The sequence below is a fragment of the Haplochromis burtoni genome, unplaced genomic scaffold (assembly GCF_018398535.1).
Source record: "Haplochromis burtoni strain Fernald_Lab_line unplaced genomic scaffold, NCSU_Asbu1 Contig_110, whole genome shotgun sequence".
Classification (NCBI taxonomy): domain Eukaryota; kingdom Metazoa; phylum Chordata; class Actinopteri; order Cichliformes; family Cichlidae; genus Haplochromis; species Haplochromis burtoni.
In genome coordinates, this window is record NW_024582471.1 from 1428044 (window position 1) to 1445868 (window position 17825).

Genomic DNA, 17825 nt, shown 5'->3' on the forward strand with positions numbered 1-17825 from the left:
GGTTAATGGTGTGTGTAACTGAGCTTGTAATGTTTCTAAAACTTGGAAAATACAACAGGTTGGTGCTTCTCTGGCTCTTATTTCTAAGTATTGGTGTCTTATAAGCTTATTTGGGAATGGTGATAGATTAACTTCCACTCCCACAGTGACAAAATAAAACCAATAAGTTATATAATAAATAAATAAATAAAAGCCCAGATTCAAAGTTAAAGTATGTGTTGTGCTGCAGAAAGGTATCTCTTTGTTTTCCTTATTTAGAAGAATAGCATTTATATAGTAGCATAAAAATTAAATACTTTAACTAATGAAAACTTTAAGTAATGAAAAGTATTCAAGTCGAATCCACCACCATGTATTTGATTACACAACTGCACAGATGTTGTACGTTCATGGGCCTCTGTAAGCTGACAGGCAACTGGACTGTTTGTTTACTATCCAGAAAAAGTGATCGTTGCTTGTTGTGATTGGCTCAAAGGGCCCGCCCATCAGACTTTCAGACCAATAAGCAAGACAGCTGTTTGGCTGAACACAGAGCAGAGCCATCGGGGAGCCGCCCCACTCCCGAGGTCCCGGATGAAGAATAGCCGCTGGCTCACGTGTATTAAACAAAACACAGACGGTGGTTTGATGTGTTTGCAGTTTGATGGTCTCTGTGTAGAGCAGCGGTGCAGCTCGGGCCCCTGAGAGACAGTGATCGTTTTATTAACATCACGCCGCTCCAGTAAGTCGCTGTTTTTTGCTCTCATGTCCTTGTTTAGTTAATAACAATCTAAAGACAAGGGGGGGAGGAATGGGTGTGAGTTTCCTCTGGGTTGGCTGGCGGGGTTAGCAAGAAGCTAGTGTAAACGTTAGGCTAAATCACGTAATTTTAAAACTACAGGGAAGTAACCGTAGATGTCTTTAACCTCGTTTTAGCTGACTTCCGCAAAAGTGCAAGCAGTCACCCGTGGATCATACTGCAACCTGTGTATGTCTGATGTTAAACCTCCTGCAGTCTTAATCGGAAAGCCGCGCAGTGACAGATTACGGTCTTCGGCTTTAGCTGTGTTGATTCAGGTTGTTTGTGGTGTTGTTGCACTACGTTGCTTCACATATTTGTGTTGTTTAGTTTACTGTCATTGACGACAGTGGGGTGGAGAAAAAAGCTAGCTATAAGCCAATAGAAATTTAACAGCACCACCAAATGAAACCTTTAGAATGCCCATAAAGTTCACCCAACAGCCCTCTAGTTTATTACACAATCTTTCGCTGAAGACTGTGAGGTTTAGCCAGGTGTGCATCACCTGGGTGTAGTCAGTCTTAGGTAAACATGTTTGGCTTTTTTTTTATTTTTTTATTTTGTTTCTTTGTGGTGTAGACAGATAATTCGGATGTCTATTGTGTGCTGGTGGATGCAAGAAACATGAAAATAAAATAAGTGGTTGAAAATATCCTAATCACTGTATATATGTTGGCCGCTGTTTTGTTTTTTTGTTTTGTTTTTAAATGATAACAAGATATAATCTTGAAAGAAATGTCAGCCAGTAAAATCAGCCAATCCCATCACAGGTATTCAGTGCATTTAGGCGTGCAGATAAGGTCGAGAAGAACTCCTGAGGTTCATAGTTTGTAACAGAATGTGGAAGAAAGGGGATTTAAGTGACTTTAAACACAGCGTGAAAGTTGGTGCCAGATGGGCTGTGTTTCAGTAACTGCTGGGTCCTATTCCAGGATGAGGTCTAATTTAAAAACTGAGTTTGTTAATCCTGAGTTGAGGGGAAACTCTGGGTTTTCTGTTCCAGAGAGAGCATTAAATTGAACTCTGAACTCTGAGCCAGTGTCCAAGGGGTAACACTGTGTGAACCCAACCTGCTCACTGGCCGGTTTACTTCAACAAACTGAGATTCTATCAGAGCTCATAGCAGCGCAAATCCATTTGCAGAAGCCTCAGTTAGTTTATAGTTTGCAGTTTTTTATACTTAATATGAACTCTTTTATAATCAACTAATACTCAGTGTAAAGATGTATCCAACAATTACACTGTAGATTTATTATCAGTGCAAAAAATAAACTCTGTGCTCTCTGTTATAACCTCTGTGACTCTGTGGGCAGTAATTGAGCTGCCACATTGAACCTTGAAGCAAATGGGCTACAGCAGCAGAAGACCACACCTGGTGCTACTCATGTTAGAAATAGGAAGGTTACCGTTCACATGGGCTCATTAAAATTGACAACAGAAGATTGGAAAAATGTTGTCTGGTCTGACCAGTCTCAATTTGTGCAGTGACATTTAGATGATAGAGTTAGAATTTGGCATAAACAGCCTGAAAGTATGGATTTTCAGGTTTCATATAAGATGATGATTCAGCGGCCTGAATTGTTGAGGCTGCTGGTAATGTAATGGGCCCAACAAAGTACCGGCAAGGTGTACCTAAGAAAGTGGAAATGAATGTATTTCAGTATCGTTATGAGCTTTAGAAGTTCATCTGGGGTTTGTTATGGGTTTGATAACCACGATTAGACACCTGTAGCAGACATCTGTGTGTTTGTGGTTGTTTTGGTTTTTTGGAGGGTGTTTTTTGAACCATTGTCAGTGTGTGTTTCACCTCCATCATTGTCAGCATTAACCAGCTTGATCTTACTCCATCAGTGCTTTATCCAAGCCAGAAATAGCTCATCTTCCTTTGTCACTCATAATGACAGCAATCATCCAAGTTCTTGCTAGTATGAGCCACTTTATTAGCAGGTTCTAAGCTCATAGTTGGACTGCTAGTTTGTGTCATATGGATTCATCTTTTAAAAAAAGTATGTTCATACAAAACATGCTAATACACTGAGAGTGCAGAAATCAGCTCTGAATGATCCAACATGGTGTTTCATAAAGGGCTTCATAGAGTGATAAAGGTGAAGGCTATTTTAAATAGAGGCTCAACATTCCACAGTTAAAGTTTATTTTCTCTTTCAAGGTTACTGCGATGAAACTGTGAGATTGGCGGAATATGGGGATTTGTTGGTATTCCCAGCAAAAGCTAGAAAACCGAAATGAACTTTTCACTGTTGCTGACATGCAGCAAAACGAAACGCCAGCGCTCTATGCCGAGTCTCCTTACCTGAACAGTCTCCTCCCCCTAATCAGTGTGCGCTTGTAGAACAACAATAGAGCGAAGCAGTGACGAGAGGGAGTGTTAGGTTTCTTTCAGTTGTTCATATACGTCCTAGTTACATGCTGTACTTCTCTTCAGGTGGATACTGTCTGGTGAGGAATGGCGGAGGGAGGCTTTGACCCTTGTGAGTGCATCTGCACGCAGGAGTACGCAATGAGGCGCCTCATCAATTTGGTAAGCAACACAGCTTGGAGGTTTTCTAAATCGCCTCTAATTTAAGTTGAAGAGACGGCGTGTAGACATGTCAAAATATTCAAAGTATGTGGTGTGAAGTGATAACATCATCACCTGAAGTTAAAAAGGAAACGAAGATCAACTTGCAAGTAAATTCAAGCCTTATAGAGATGTGGGGAGAAGGAAATGCAAAGCTACATCCTGGTTCCTGCTCAGTGTTTGTCTTGAGAGCCTGTCTGCTCTGCCATGCAAAAACAGTTTTATTGCCCTCAGGCTTGTATTGTGCTTGGAAATATACTTTGGCTCTTCTTATTTCAAAATATAACATTTGTTGTTGTGAGTTTCCCAGTTTCATGAAGGACACAGTTCATAGTTACTGTATGTCAGCTTACAGTTGACCTAATTTACATTTCGTGCACAGGTGTAGCCTACATGGCAGAGAGCTGGATACACACTGGACCATCTGATTTGCTTACAGTGTTATAGGATGTTGTTCAGATCTCTAAATAATTCTTCGTCATAGCTATAGTGTATATCTCAGGAACCAGGTAGAGCTCAGATGGTGGCTTTGTAACACTACTCACCACAATATCTCTGCTGGTTAATGAATCAAAGTTAGTAGGCAGTGTCATTTCCTCCCAGTTTGAGGGCAAAGAGTAAATCATTTTGTTCTTCTGTAATTTTCTTCCAGCTGAGGCAATCTCAGTCCTACTGCACAGACACAGAGTGCCCTCAGGAACGTATGTATGAACTTCTCTCAGTGTAGCTCACATTTTGTAAGTGTTTGAACGCACGATAGGACTCAAATGTGTGTCTGAATAAGAAGTATTTTATTTTATTTTATTTTATTGTTTTTCTTCAGTGCCAGGTCCCAGTGGGTCAGTGGGCGGGGGAGGTGACCTGACCCTTCCCATGGTTCTGATGGGATGGGCGGTGTTAGCCCTGGTCCTGTTTTTGCTGCGCCCATCCAGTCTCAGGGGAACCCATCATTCTGGCAAGCCCAGTGGACCCCGCAACGTGAGTGCAGATCACACTCATTTTACATAACAAATATATCTGAAATGTAAAGACGTACAGTAATGTGCAAAAGTCTTGAACCGCCACTCATTTCTTTATATTTGCTAGGAAAATTAGAAAGGTGCAGCAGGTGCAGGACAAGACTTTGAGATGATGTTCATCTGCCGGAGATGTGTTTTTAGGCCTGACACTTCCTGACATGTTATCTTTTGCATTTTGTATAGATTCAACTAAAGAAATGGGTAAAATGTTTTTGCAAAAGACAAAGTGACAAAGGTCTTTGCTAGGTTACCTGTTATGTGTATGCACAAAACTAGTTAATACCTTGCATTAACTACCTGCAAAGTCTGGCTTTTTGAAAACAAAATATAAAGACATGAGGTGTGGCTCAAGACTTTTGCACAGTACTGCAGTTTTGTTTTGGTTTTTTGTTTTGTTTTTTTCCCTTTTGCCTCCACCTGAACAGTCCAGATACCACGTGCACATTAAATAAAAAGGAAGGTGTTTTATCAGGGAAACATATTTCCTTGAATCTAATAATGCAACGTTTGATTGCTATGAATGAAAGAGAGCTATTATCACAGATGATTAAATAGAAAAGCCAATTTGGTTGTTAATACGCTGTATTCTGCTTCTTATTAAAAGAAATTCGTGGTAAAAATATTACTGAAAAAGGTTTTACATCTGGTGTGTACTGCAGAGTTAGTAGGGCTAACAGCTGCTGCATGAACTTATGTTTAAAAAAAACATAGACCAGTGTTTATGTAGCAATCAGCCTAAAAACACAGAAGGACCTTTAGTCATTGCGATAAGAGACTTGGGGAAGCACGGAGGAAAATCTGCGTCATCTGAAATAAAAAAAAGGTTTTGTTGTAATGAGGTCAGGGGATTAGACAAACCTGATACCTCTCTGACAAGGCACATGTCTTTTATAACAAAAGGCTGCAACATAAAACCAACCAAAATCTCAGAGTAAAACTAACATAAAGTCACCTCCAAACAAGTTTTTCTGCCACTAAACATTTGATTTTTGAATTTCTCTCTGCCTGCTTTCCTGTCCTTTTCACTTCTGTCAATAAACATTACTAATAGTAATAATAAATGTAATTCTTGGGAATGTTGTTGTCATAGCTCTGTTGATTTTTATAACTGTGTGTATTATTTGAGTTTTAGACAAGTAACATTATTTCCCAATGCAAAAAACGCAGTTGCTGTATTTCAAAGCGGATAGGTTAATATTTGCAAAGATGACTAATTCTCTCCCTGAATAGAAACCAGGAACCTAATATTTATTCTGTGATGTCCTTCACAGACCAAACTGGAGCTTTATTTTAAGGACAACATATTATGACATTGTGGTTATTATGGTTTTGGGGGGTTCTCCTTCCCTTTTATGTGTATGTGACAAAAATCCGCAGAGTTGCAAAGCTCAACTCTAACAGCAAGACTTTCCTATAATCTAATTTTTTATTTTAAAAAGAGGAAAGAATAGCATTTCTGCTATACTTGAGTCTACAAAAAGTGACTATAATGAGCAGCTGCCTCACAAACATTTTTGTTTACCATCTATAGCGTCTTGTCCCATCTCTAATGCTAAAATGTCTCAGCAGGTCTGCTAAATCTTCAAAGACTATATGCTGATTTACAAGACTTGGTGGATTACTTTTGTTCTTGATGCCACTGTCGCCATTAGCTTTATATGGCTAATGAGAAACTGCAGAAACTTCAGACCTTATCTTTGAAATACTAGGAGGAGGGTGTGTGTGTCAGTGTGTTTGCATGTTGCCTTTTGTGTTGTGAAGTGTAGCCTCATCATAACCAATACAGGAAATGTAAATGGTCAGGATCCAATAATGTTTTTTTAATTTTTATGATAGCAGGTTTACTTGTGACATGTGGGCATGTGCAGATCATCATTTCATTTAAAGCTACAGGTACAGAAACGGCTTATTTGAAGTGGGCTAAATTGAGGGGTATGTGGCCATGTCTGTTAGCTGAAACTTCAGCTCCAAACACTGCGAAGTTTTCCTCAAAGGATCGTGGTTCAAATCTTTGTAAGGGACACTTTTTAAGCCTTTAAAAATCAGTAAAATATTTATAGACATTTTTGGATTTGACTGGTAATTCCATGCTAGGAGTTTTTAAATCCCAGTGATCTTTGAAAATACATTCACAAAAAGCCACTTACAGCTGCTCCCTTATTTACAAGGATTTGCAACAGGTGCAGGAAAACAAAAAAAACAAAATAAAGCTAGCTCTAAGAGTGGCCAAGTGTGGTACATTCTTAAAAAGAATAAATGCTCTGACAAGCCCAGCAATGCCAAAATACATGAAAGATCACAGATGAAATAAAATGGATGATGACAGAAACTTTTCCTTGGCTAAGAAAAACAGCTTCACATCATCTAACCAAGTGAAGAGCACTCAAGTAGGTAGACTTGTCATCGTCTACAATGACCTTGGCAAAGATGTCTTCCAGAATGGAAATACAGAGGATTCAAAACTATGTGCAAACCACTGGTTACTCTGAAGGACAAGAAAGTCAGATTAGACTTTTGCAGACAACATCTAAAAGAGTTCTTTGGAAGATTAAATCCAGATTAACTTGTACCAGAATGATGGGAAAGGAAATGCTGCAAGCCTGCACACTCTGTGAGGCAAAACCAAAAAAAAAAGGTTAAAAACATTGTCTTTTTTCATGTATTTATACCCAAATCTGAGATATATAAATTATTTTTTTTATTTTTTTATTTATTTCTGGGTTTGTTTTGTTTTTTGCAGAGTGATGGAAGAGAGCCCCCAGCACCACCTATCGACTAGCAGTGGAGCCAAACAAACAGCAAATGTACACCTCCTCTGACTGGAGTTGCACAGTAGCTGCAACCAGGACAGCACCATCTGTCTTTCTGTCAACATTCCCTCACATATCTTTTTCTTTCTTCTTCTGATGCTGCCACAGACTTGTCTTTGATTTCTTATTACTAGAGTCCAACTGATCAACGAGGCCAGCACAACTATGATATTTAAAGGGGACCTATTATGCTCATGTCCAGCTCCAAAACTTATTTTACTCAATTAGTATGGCATGATTTAGAGTTTGAAATGATCCTTTTTTAGGTTATACTTGTCCTGGTGCAGCTCCTTAGCTGGAGAGGTGTTAGCCCCTCCCTCTTTAAGTCAGCTTCATTCTTATTCGCTGCCATGCGCAGAATTTGAAATGAAGGTGGGTGTAGCTTCTATGCTTACAGTCAGAGCTGCAAGCCTGATATCAATTAAGGATTACTGCTCTCACTGACATCACAAAGGAGGAAGAGTAGAAAAAACTGAGCAACTTTGACCGTATTTAGTATGAGCATCCACCCATGTAAAAGCATATATGTGACACACATGGGGAAAATGGTGAAAAGCAAAATATGTTCTCTTAAAAACAGTTGCATTTCTCAATTTAAAAGATTTTATCCAGAGGAATGTGATAATAGCTGAACACAATCACATAAAAAATATAAAACTTGGTACGACACATGGCTTTTCATAGCAGAAGTGCACACTCAACTACCAAACAGCTGTGGCTTAAAAATATATATCAGTTGGATTTGCTTAAATGAACAATCGCAGGCATCAGAGCTGGTCCCTGATCCCAGCTCTGATGCCTGCGGATCTGCAGAGACTCGGATGCAAATCTATGATGAAGGAATGTGTCACATAATCGGGGAAGAAGGGAGGGGGCAGTAGTAAAGAGTTCCTGTTGAATCGTTAATTTGTTTTTCCGGTGCTTGAAATAACAAAGGGTGGAGGGTCCTTCAGTCTCTCTCAAACATTCCACACTTCTTACTTTATGAAGATAAAACTCTATACGGTGCCAGTAACCATGACATTTTGTATCATGTTTTAGTTTCATATTTAACCCTGCAGAATTTTTTTTTGATAAGGTTATAGTCTCATTACAGTAACACAACATAGGATTCTTAATGCAGTGAGTAAGTCTAGTGTGTTTACATTCAGGCCTTGGTGAGATACTCATCTGACTCAAGCAGGTAGTCAGCTCTGCTATATTGACTGTAAGGCTGTCCCTTTAAATAAGGTGGTGCAGCAGCACGTTTGAAGGACAAAATTGAAGTTGATCTGTAAAATGTGAGCAAAATATTTGATGCACACACCAGAGAAAACTATTATTCACCTCCAGTAATACAGAGATGCTTAGCCTCATTTGACAAAATGAAACTATCTGCAGTTATATCATCATCGTATGTTAGGATGATTGTGTGTATTATTGTGCTTTAAAAGAAAGTTGTACTAGTACCCAAAATAATACATTATTAGCACTTTTTTGATTCCTTTTGGAGGTCTTGTGTACAGATTAAGCTTTCTAAAAGATGAACGCAATCAAAGTTTCTGCTTCACAACTTCAGTACCACGGTTTGTCAGTGGAAATTAATGAAACGTGCCAATGTGAGTTTTTAGTTTCGAATTATTTGTGTTGAACTGGCAATACTGAGGGGTCCTTTTATGATTTTCACTTTATTTGGGAATGATTTTTCATTTTCCACATTTTAATTGGGAACATTACCGATACTGGAGCCTTACCATAAATAAATATATAGCTCCCTCCTATTGTATTGACCCACACAAAGCAACAAAACCATTGAACCCACATATTTTCAGAACCATCAGCTGAGTGAGTCTGTTTGTGTTTTGTGAACATCTGTATAGTGTGTGGTTATTAAAGTGTATATGAGCCTTGGGATATATCCCAGGGTGTCTGTGATACCAGAAATTACATGCATTAATCTTAAAATGGAAGAGTATTTGTTGAATGCATGGAGGGAGTTTTAAACACATCTGAATCTGGCTGCTCTTCATTATCAGCGAAAGTCCTCTGAATTATGTTGTACTATGGCTTTCTAGGGTTGTTCTGCGAGGTCACGGGGAAGAGCTGAAAGATTGAAAATGCTGGGTCAATTGTATGGTATCAATGGGGAAGCCATGAGACTATTGAGATGATTGGTGGCATCAAGTAGACCTCAATTTACACTGTTACTGTTTAAGAGTAAAAGGGCTTCAACTATGCACTTTTCCTACAACAAAACAGAAAATAAAAAGACTTATGTCTGAAGCTTGGCTGTGTTTTTGTGTGAAGCTGGCACATTTCCTTCTCATCAGATTTATAATTGATATATGCTTCCAGCCAGAGTAAGAATGTAACACTTACACTTTTAAACATTTGATTATCAGGTGTAGTTGGTGACTCTGAGTATTCAACAAAACCACTGATGGTCTTTCTGTTGTAGCATCGAAGCTACAACAGAATGGCTGAAAAAGAAAAGAATCAAGGTGTTGCAGTGACCCAGTCTAGACCTCAACCTGACTGAAATGCAGTGAAGGGACCTCAAGAGAGCTGTGCATAAACAAATGCCTGTAAAATCTCAATGACTCAAGCTATACTGTAATAAACAGTGGGCCAAAATTTCTCAACAGTGATATGAGGGACTGATTAAATCATATAGAAAACCACTTCTTCCAGTTACTGCTGCTAAAAGTGATTCTTTAGTTTTTCACAGGACTGCATATTTGTATGTGCTTGTCATCCTTAAAGATTAGGCTCTCTCTAGTTAATGTATTTTCAAAATAAATTTTAACAATGTTAACTGTAGCTCAGGGGGTTGGAAATCGCATCTGTAACCGGAAGGTCGCTGGTTTGATCCCTGGGCTCTCTGTCCTGGTCGTTGTGTCCTTGGGCAAGACACTTTACCCTACCGCCTACTGGTGTTGGCCAGAGGGGCCGATGGCGCGATATGGCAGCCTGGCTTCTGTCAGTCTGCCCCAGGGCAGCTGTGGCTCCACCAGTATATGAATGTGAGAGTGAATGAATAGTGGTATTGTAAAGCGCTTTGGGTGCCTTGAAAAGCGCTATATAAATCCAATCCATTATTATTTATGTGATTACTCCTCTTAATAATTAAATCACTTATTCAAAAAAAAAAATGTGGTCCTTATTAATATCAATTTGAGGCTAGACTGGGTAAATAAAGTAGATAACTTCTGACGTTACAGTATTTTTTCACATAAAATTCCTTCATTGCGTTTTTGCTATATAGCCCTCTGTGCAACCCCCCTTCCCTTACATGTAGTGTTCTGGTCACAAGTGACCAGCCAGTTTTAACAGCTCTTAAATTAACATAAGAAACATTTTTCACTACCAGATTCAGTTCAGTGGGTCGTTCAGTGGTCATTCACTTGGCCATTCAGTGAGGTATTCAGGGGGTCAGAGGCCAAAGGGGCGTGAGGGGTGGATTCCCATTAATTTCCTAAAAAACTCAAAATTCAACGAAAGAGGTGCTCATCACTTTTAGATGCTCAAGTGCATAGTGTGGAGGATGCCACAAGTCCTCGAGGAAATCGGATGTAAAACACAATAGTTATGAGTTTTTACATTTGTAAATCGGTCAGATTTGACCTGAACACGGCAGGAAGGTTTTAGATAGTCTATCTCTAATTAGCCTTCTTGTTACCTTTAAATAAACTTTGGACTATAAAACTATGAATCATGTCACCCAAGCACTGAACACAATAGTTTAGACATTTTAATAATTAAATAAACAAACATATTCCTTCCGAAACAAGTCTTGTCCTAAGTCTTCTGAGCATGCGCAGTGCTAAAACGGAACTGTTTCCCTGGGTTACCATCAACAACTTCGCTAGCCCACAGTATCTTCAGTATGCTAGCGTAGCTTTAGGGTCTCGTGTATCATTATACATCGGCATAAAAATATGTATAGAATAGGTGATTAAGCTTGAAGAGCAGCACGGGAGGTTAATAACGTGTTTAGAGGCTAATTAGCTCGAGCGAATGAACCCCAGCTAGCATTTTAGGGAGCTGTTTACAGCTTTAGGATGACCGAGCAGGAGTACGGGACTCTTGCTTATTCAAAAAGTCCGAAAACATCTAAAAGAACAACATTTCAGGTAAGGACCGTTTCTAAACAAAATAAGAAATGAGCGGCTCAGTTAAACCTGATTATTAAAGGCGAATCATGTTAACCTGAAATTATGTCGCTTTAGGATGAACTCCAGGCTGCTGTCTCTGCCAGGGCGACCAAAGCCAAGACAGATCAGTACACCTACTCTGACGACTTCGAAGAAGATGAAGATGGTATAACGAAAAAGAGTTATTATATCTAAAAAGGACTCTAAGTGAATGGAGTAGTTCATTTGTTACAGAGGGATAGTAGCGAAGGTTAAAGGGAAGGCTTAAAAGATGGACGTAAGACCTGCTGTGATGCATGGTTTAGAGAGCGTTATACTGAAAAATAGACGGGAAGTGGAGCTGGAGGTGGCAGAGCTGGAGATGTTGGGATTGAGCGACTGAGATTGACAGCTTGGGTTAGGCTGTCAGGAGACAAAGCTAGAGAGAAGGTTGAGATGGTTTGAAGACATGCACAGGAGGGATAGTGAATACACTGGATAAAGGATGCTGCAGGTAGAGCTGCCTAGATGTAAGTGAAGGAGGACATGTAGAGGGTTGGTGTGACAGAAAGGAATGCTAGGGGTAAGGTGGGAGCGAAGAAGATGATTGATTAAAAAAAAAAACAACAACAACAAAGAGTGTGTTGACAGTTTATCTTTTTGTTTTTCAGATTTTTTAAACAGACTCCTTAAATTAAGAAAAAAGAAGACAGGTTCTCTCAAAGCTGGGAAGAATAAAACCAAAATCATTAACAACTTTGACCTCTCAGATGATGAAGACAAACACAGGAGGACAAAGAAAGTTTCATTCCTGAAAACAAAAAGAATCAGCTCTCCCTCCAACAGCACCACTGCGTCAGAGTCACAAGAAAAAAACGAGCCCCTAGACTCACACACGGCTGCACGTGATAGTTCTAATGGGTCAGCATCTTCACAACGCTCCACAGATGACGCACAGTTTAAAAATGCTCGTGTGGATTCAGCTGATCCTCAGATCACAAGAGAAAGCGCAAGTAAATCTCTGTCATACCAAACATCAGACGATACTCTCCTGGACATGCCTTTACCGTTACCATCTGACAGCAGCGTGGTGGAAACTCCAGGGCCAGAGCAAAAGAGCGGCTCTGCTGCTGAAGAAAGCTCACGGACTTCACAGTTATCAACATGTGACCTGAACCACACAGCTTCAGCAGGTCTGTTTAGTTTAATACACAATACTGCTATCAGGAATCAGTGCAGATTTTACATTTAGATTTACACCTGTCACCATTCAGATAGTGTTTCAGAGAGGGAGCCACCAAGACCTAAACCCCGGCAAAGGACCCTAAGATTGAGCTTTCACACTTCAGAGAAGCCAGCTGAAGACTTTCAGGATCTCAGCAGGCCTCAGACTTCTTCTGTATCAATTCCTCTCTCAACTGATACATCTGGCACCATAGCTGTAAGGAGCTGCAGTCCAGCTGTGCTTTGTTAATCAGTGTTTTAAGCTGCAAACTAAAATGAAACTTTTCATAATCAGAGGATGTTTGTGATGTTGTTTCATCATAGTGGACAGAAGGAGACCACACAGTTTCACCCTCTTCAAATAAGAGTGCACGGTCTGCACTCCTCACAAAGTCCACTGTTGATTCTGGATCGAAAGGTAATGATCATAAAAAAAAATCTTCAAAACCTTTTTTTCTTTTTATTCAGGACATTTAAAAAAGGGCAACTACAGATAATATGGTGTGACGTTAGCAAATCGTAAGGAAGACGAGAATAAAAATACTTTTATATTTATAGGTATTGGAGTTTGCATGCAATTATTGATTAGTTATGCACTGACTTGGGCAGCAAAATTTAACACAAAAAATATTCATTAAAATCTGGACTTTAGAAAAAGGTAGAAAAATGTGTTGTTTAAATATATATATATATATATATTTTTAAACCTACCGTGGGAGAAAAATCAATCACTCCACATTATAATAATCATTAAAAAGTCAAAAGAAAATAACCAATATTTTTGCTACATGTCTAATTAATGCTCTTAATATTTGTTTTATTGTTTTAGATGGCTTTATTTCTGATGACAGCAAAGAGCAGGAGAGGAACTACTCCACATCATTTGAAGAATTTACTGTAAGACATATTCTGCACTGTGTAACGTCGCTGTGAAGTTTAGTTTAGTTTTTTTTAATGAATCACAGCTTATTCTGAGGAGAGCTCCAGCTTCAGTTTGTGTGGGTTTTCAGTCACTCGGCTGATGGTAGTCTTAAGCGCTTGAGTTGAGGCAACAGGACTGTTTTTTAGGTTTGTGAAGACGTTACACATGTCATCCAAGAGGCTTCTTATGTTCTAAAAACTGATGGAGAATTCTGTGTATTTAACCTATAGCGAGGTCGTCCTCTTGGAGGTGGTCCTGAGAGTTGTTGACCCACCTTGTAATTATTAAAGGTCACATGAGGGTCTGAAGGTATGAATCAAGGCATGCGTCATTACGCTGCATTCCAGACTGAACACATAGAAGAAGCCTTGTGGATGAGAGGCCAAACATCTTCACGAACCAAAATCAAGTCCGGTTGCTTCCATTTCAAGAGTCTAAGAGCTCAGTCTGTGCATTGTTGTCTTCCAGGGATGCTCAGGAGATCCCTCAGCTCATCTCTCTCATGTCTCTGAGGAATCTGTTGAAGCAAGGTTGGTAATCAAGCTGCAGTAGCAGAGCTCTATGTGTGAAGCAGACCTGATCACTTAGCTGGCCTTTCTGTTGTTGTTTTGTTTAAATTAGGACTTTGAGTTCTCACTCTAAGACCACTCCAAGATCTCAGAGTGCATGCTCCAGGAAAGTGGAGTCCAAGTATTTGGGGTCTCTCAAAGTTCTGGACCGTAAAGTCTCTTTACAAGAGTCTCAGCCACAAGAAGCAGATTCCCTCCGAGCTGCCATTTATCAGGTCGGTGTGGTTCTGAGGGTGTTGTCTTTTCTAGTTTTTTTTACATTGTCAGCCATGCAGTGGAGAAAAGCACTGTGATGTACCCTTATATCTACAGTTAAAAGTCTGTGTGTAAAAGACAATGAAAACCTTACTCAGCACTCCTCCGAAGAACCATGCAGCTAAATATAGAGTAGCAGTGGTTTTACTAATCTAAATTAAAAGAGTGTTTCGTAATCGTGTGAGTTGTTGGGAGAAAACAATGTACTGCACATTGAACATTTAGATTTGAATGAATGTGTGTATGTGTTAAGCGGGCCTCAGAGTATCAAAAGCACATTCTCAGTCCAGTAAAATCCACCCTCACTTTTACAAGGAATGGCTCAAAAAGAAGAAGGAAAAGTCGAGGGAGAACATGCAACTGAAGAAGAAAGAGGCCATGTTGAAAGAAAAAAAGGAAAAGGTGAGTCATCTGTGTTTTAGACAAACTACAGAGCACCTTACAAGCTTTAAAGATCACATGGATGCTCTTCAATTTTTTTCAAAAAACAAACAGGAAGAGGAGGCTAAAAAAGAAGATTCTGTTGCGTTCTATGAGGCTTGGAAGAAAAAGAAGGCAGAAAGCCTCAAATCTAAGGCCAAAGAGAAGGAAGCTGTGATTAGAAAAGAACAAAAAGCAGCTGAGGAGAAAGAAGAAAAAAGGCAGACTGCTCAACAGGTAAAAGCATACATCACTCTGACACCTATAATGAGATTGCTTGTGTGTATCCGTGAGGTTAATTTGGTATTTTAATAACAATTAAAGGTGTTTGAGAAATGGAAACGTGAGCATGATCATCTGCTAAAAGAGAATTACAGAAAACAAAAGGAGGCTGAAAATAAATTGAAGCTTAAAAACAAAGAACAGGAGGAGGCGAGAAAAAGGGACAGCAGGTCTGCCTTTTCTAACTGGTGAGTGGAAATCATTCATTATTAATTTCTCCCATTTATTTAAAGGTGATGAAAAGAGATATCTCTTTTTTTAAGGCACTGAGAATTCATTTTTTGCAGAATGGTCTGAACAACAGATCCAAAAGATGACTGAGCTTTGCTTTTAGTGGTGGTAATACATAGATTTAAATGTGCATATATGTTTAATAAAACTTGTAACAGCTGTGGTGCCGGGTTGAAAAATATCGCCCACCAGATGGCAGTCAAAGCTCAGATCTTCATCCACTGTTTATTTCTAAAAACCTCACAGAAAAGTCATGTATACTGATTTTTTAATCCTCTTTTTAAACATGATTAAGGTGTGAAAAGAAGAAAGAAGTTATCGATGACAAATTCACATCAGAGCGCAAAGAAATCAAAAATAAAGCGGAGGAGGAGAAATACATGAAGGAAGAAAGAGATAAAATGGCTTTAGAGGTGTATGAAAACTGGCTGGTAAGTAGAATTATTAATGATTATTACCAGCATCTGAGGTGCTGCTCGCCGCATCCTTTTTTGTTCATGAGACAGATGGTCTCTCGCTTAGCAGTCGCGACCAGGCTCCAGTGTGAACTCTTCTTTTGTGACTACTTAGATGGCACTGACAGATTTCACTGCTCAGGAGGGGAAAATCTGAACGTTCAACCAACTGTTTCAGCATATCTTTAATGAAAATGTAGTGAATTTCTTCTGATTTAATGCTTTTACCTCATTCTGTTTCTGAGAATTTTTTCTGAAAGTTTTTAAAATTAAAAAAAGTGTGATCGCTTAATAAGATCAGAACCTTACGTTATATAGATTGTAGATTAAATCAGCATCTAAATATATTTTTTGTTTGTGTAACTTTTTGGCCAAATGAGCCTGCATTTTACACATAAAGCTCAAATTAAATATGTACAGTACTGTGCAAAACTGTTGATCCATCCCTCATTTGTTTATATTTTGCTTCCAAGGAGCCAGACTTGGTGTTGAGTGATAAATCTCCAGGCTTTCTGAAGGTCTGCTGGACGTTTTTGAACTTATTTTTAGAGGATTTCTTTGTTTTTTCTTGTGGATCACCATGCAGTGATAAAAGTATTCGTATGAAATATTGACTTTCAAGCTTGTTGGTATTGCACCAGGTATGGCTCAAGACTTTTGCCCAGTATTGTATATCCAGCCTTACTCCCTCTTTGATTAATCATTTCCTGACCTCGGAGTTTTTTGTTGTGTTGCCTTGGATGTGCGTGACTCGTAGCGCAGTAACTCTCTCCATTTCATAGAGCTTTCACAGCAAGACCACAGTTATGAAATTGTACACGTGTCTTGAGATCATAATGGGCATGATCTTTGACTCAGAGCTTTGTTTTGTCTGCCTGAAGTCCATCTTCCCCCTCGATGTTCAGACTAATTTATAGAGACGAGATCACATCATCCCTGTCACTACCCGTTACATACATAATTGATTTGAACTTTTATTAAGTTAAATATGAGGTTCACACCACTGTCCCACGGTCTTCTTAATTTCTGCTTGTATAAGGCGTTGTTATCAGGTGTACAAATCTAGTATTTTTGAATATATTGTATGTGTGAGCAGTCCTTGTCCTTGTGGCTAGTGTCACAGATTTCCTTGTTGTTCTTTAGGCAAGAAAAGATCTAGAGCAGAAGAGACGCAGAGAAGAGAGACGGATACAAGAGATACTCGGAGACAGCCCACCTCCACCATGGAGCCCCCCAAATAAAACCATACCGTTTCGAAGATGACGAATAAAATGTAACATAACACCCGTGTAATGTCTGTTGGTGCTATGTTACATGTTTTTGCAAATGCAAGTTTGTAATGTATGTTGTCCTCTGACAGGTACTTTCATATGATTTTGTATTAGACAGCAGATCTAGTGTGTGTTTATATTTTTATATGTTTTCTAACTCAGATGTTTGCAAAATTGGAAACAATTGTGGGACAGAATGATTTTGTGATATGTCAAGGAAAAATTCATGTATTTAATTTTTTAAAATTGTATTTGATTATTTTTATAAATATGTTTATGCTTTAGCATGTAATAATAATAATAATAATGATGATAATAATAATGAATGTATTTAAAGGCCCTTTACAGGCACTCAAGGACACGTTACACCCAATTAAATATCATATTATGATTGAAATTACAGTTGAAAAACAACTTAGAATTAAAAGTTAAGATAAAACTTTCAATAAAACAATAGACAATTAGGGCTTAACATGAGAATGTGCAGTAAAGCAGTTAACATTGTTGTTGTTTTTGCTGATTCCCTTTTAATGTTTATTTTTGTCTTCTGGTTAAGAAGAACTCACAAACCTGCAAATGATTTTTTTTTTTTTGTATTGTAAGGGCATTTCAGTAATTACTTAATAACTTCTCACCCACAGTTATGTTTATAAGTATTTGGAGGAAGACAGGTTTTTGTATTTTGCCTCTGTACACCACCACAGTAGATTTTGAGGTGCAGACTTCCTGTTTTAATTCTGGGGATTTAACTAAATATTGAATAATTGTTTTACACAGGCTCCTATTTTCACAGCTCAAATGGAATTAGAGAATTAACTGACATGTAGGAGGCCCAAAATGCAGAGTCATCACCCAGATGTGCCCAGAGATCACGGTGACTGTTGTGGAGGTCAATGGGT

At 38.8% G+C, this 17825-nt stretch overlaps 2 protein-coding genes across 3 annotated transcripts in view; both read left to right on the forward strand.

Annotated features, from left to right (window-relative positions):
* smim14 (small integral membrane protein 14) overlaps positions 1–9447 on the forward strand; it is an 11176-nt gene extending 1729 nt beyond the window's left edge. Inside the window, exons 1-5 of one of the 2 annotated variants that reach the window (XM_005928287.3) lie at positions 564–721; positions 3222–3317; positions 4009–4057; positions 4180–4334; positions 7116–9447. In XM_005928287.3, coding sequence (XP_005928349.1) covers positions 3243–3317; positions 4009–4057; positions 4180–4334; positions 7116–7154 — 318 coding nt within the window. In that variant the 5' untranslated portion in view covers positions 564–721; positions 3222–3242 and the 3' untranslated portion in view covers positions 7155–9447. Of the gene's footprint in view, positions 1–563; positions 722–3221; positions 3318–4008; positions 4058–4179; positions 4335–7115 lie in introns of those variants that run through there. The other variant, XM_005928288.3, reaches the window with a different exon arrangement.
* Positions 9448–10983: 1536 nt separating this feature from the next.
* map9 (microtubule-associated protein 9) lies at positions 10984–16939 on the forward strand. The gene is made up of 13 exons (XM_005928299.3): positions 10984–11297; positions 11394–11484; positions 11969–12490; positions 12572–12738; positions 12846–12939; positions 13351–13418; positions 13912–13973; positions 14065–14227; positions 14583–14669; positions 14763–14924; positions 15012–15157; positions 15496–15631; positions 16799–16939. The coding sequence occupies exons 1-13, from the start codon at positions 11226–11228 to the stop codon at positions 16916–16918; spliced, it is 1890 nt and encodes a 629-aa protein (XP_005928361.1). The 5' UTR covers positions 10984–11225; the 3' UTR covers positions 16919–16939.
* The last annotated feature ends 886 nt before the right edge of the window (positions 16940–17825 follow it).

Bases quoted from the DNA above. Each gene is read 5' to 3' on its own strand.
- map9 (XM_005928299.3), top strand. From the start codon at position 11,226: ATGACCGAGCAGGAGTACGGGACTCTTGCTTATTCAAAAAGTCCGAAA. The intron at 11,485-11,968 runs GTATAACGAAAA...TTTGTTTTTCAG, and splicing joins CTTCGAAGAAGATGAAGATG to ATTTTTTAAACAGACTCCTT. The intron at 12,940-13,350 runs GTAATGATCATA...TTATTGTTTTAG, and splicing joins TGTTGATTCTGGATCGAAAG to ATGGCTTTATTTCTGATGAC.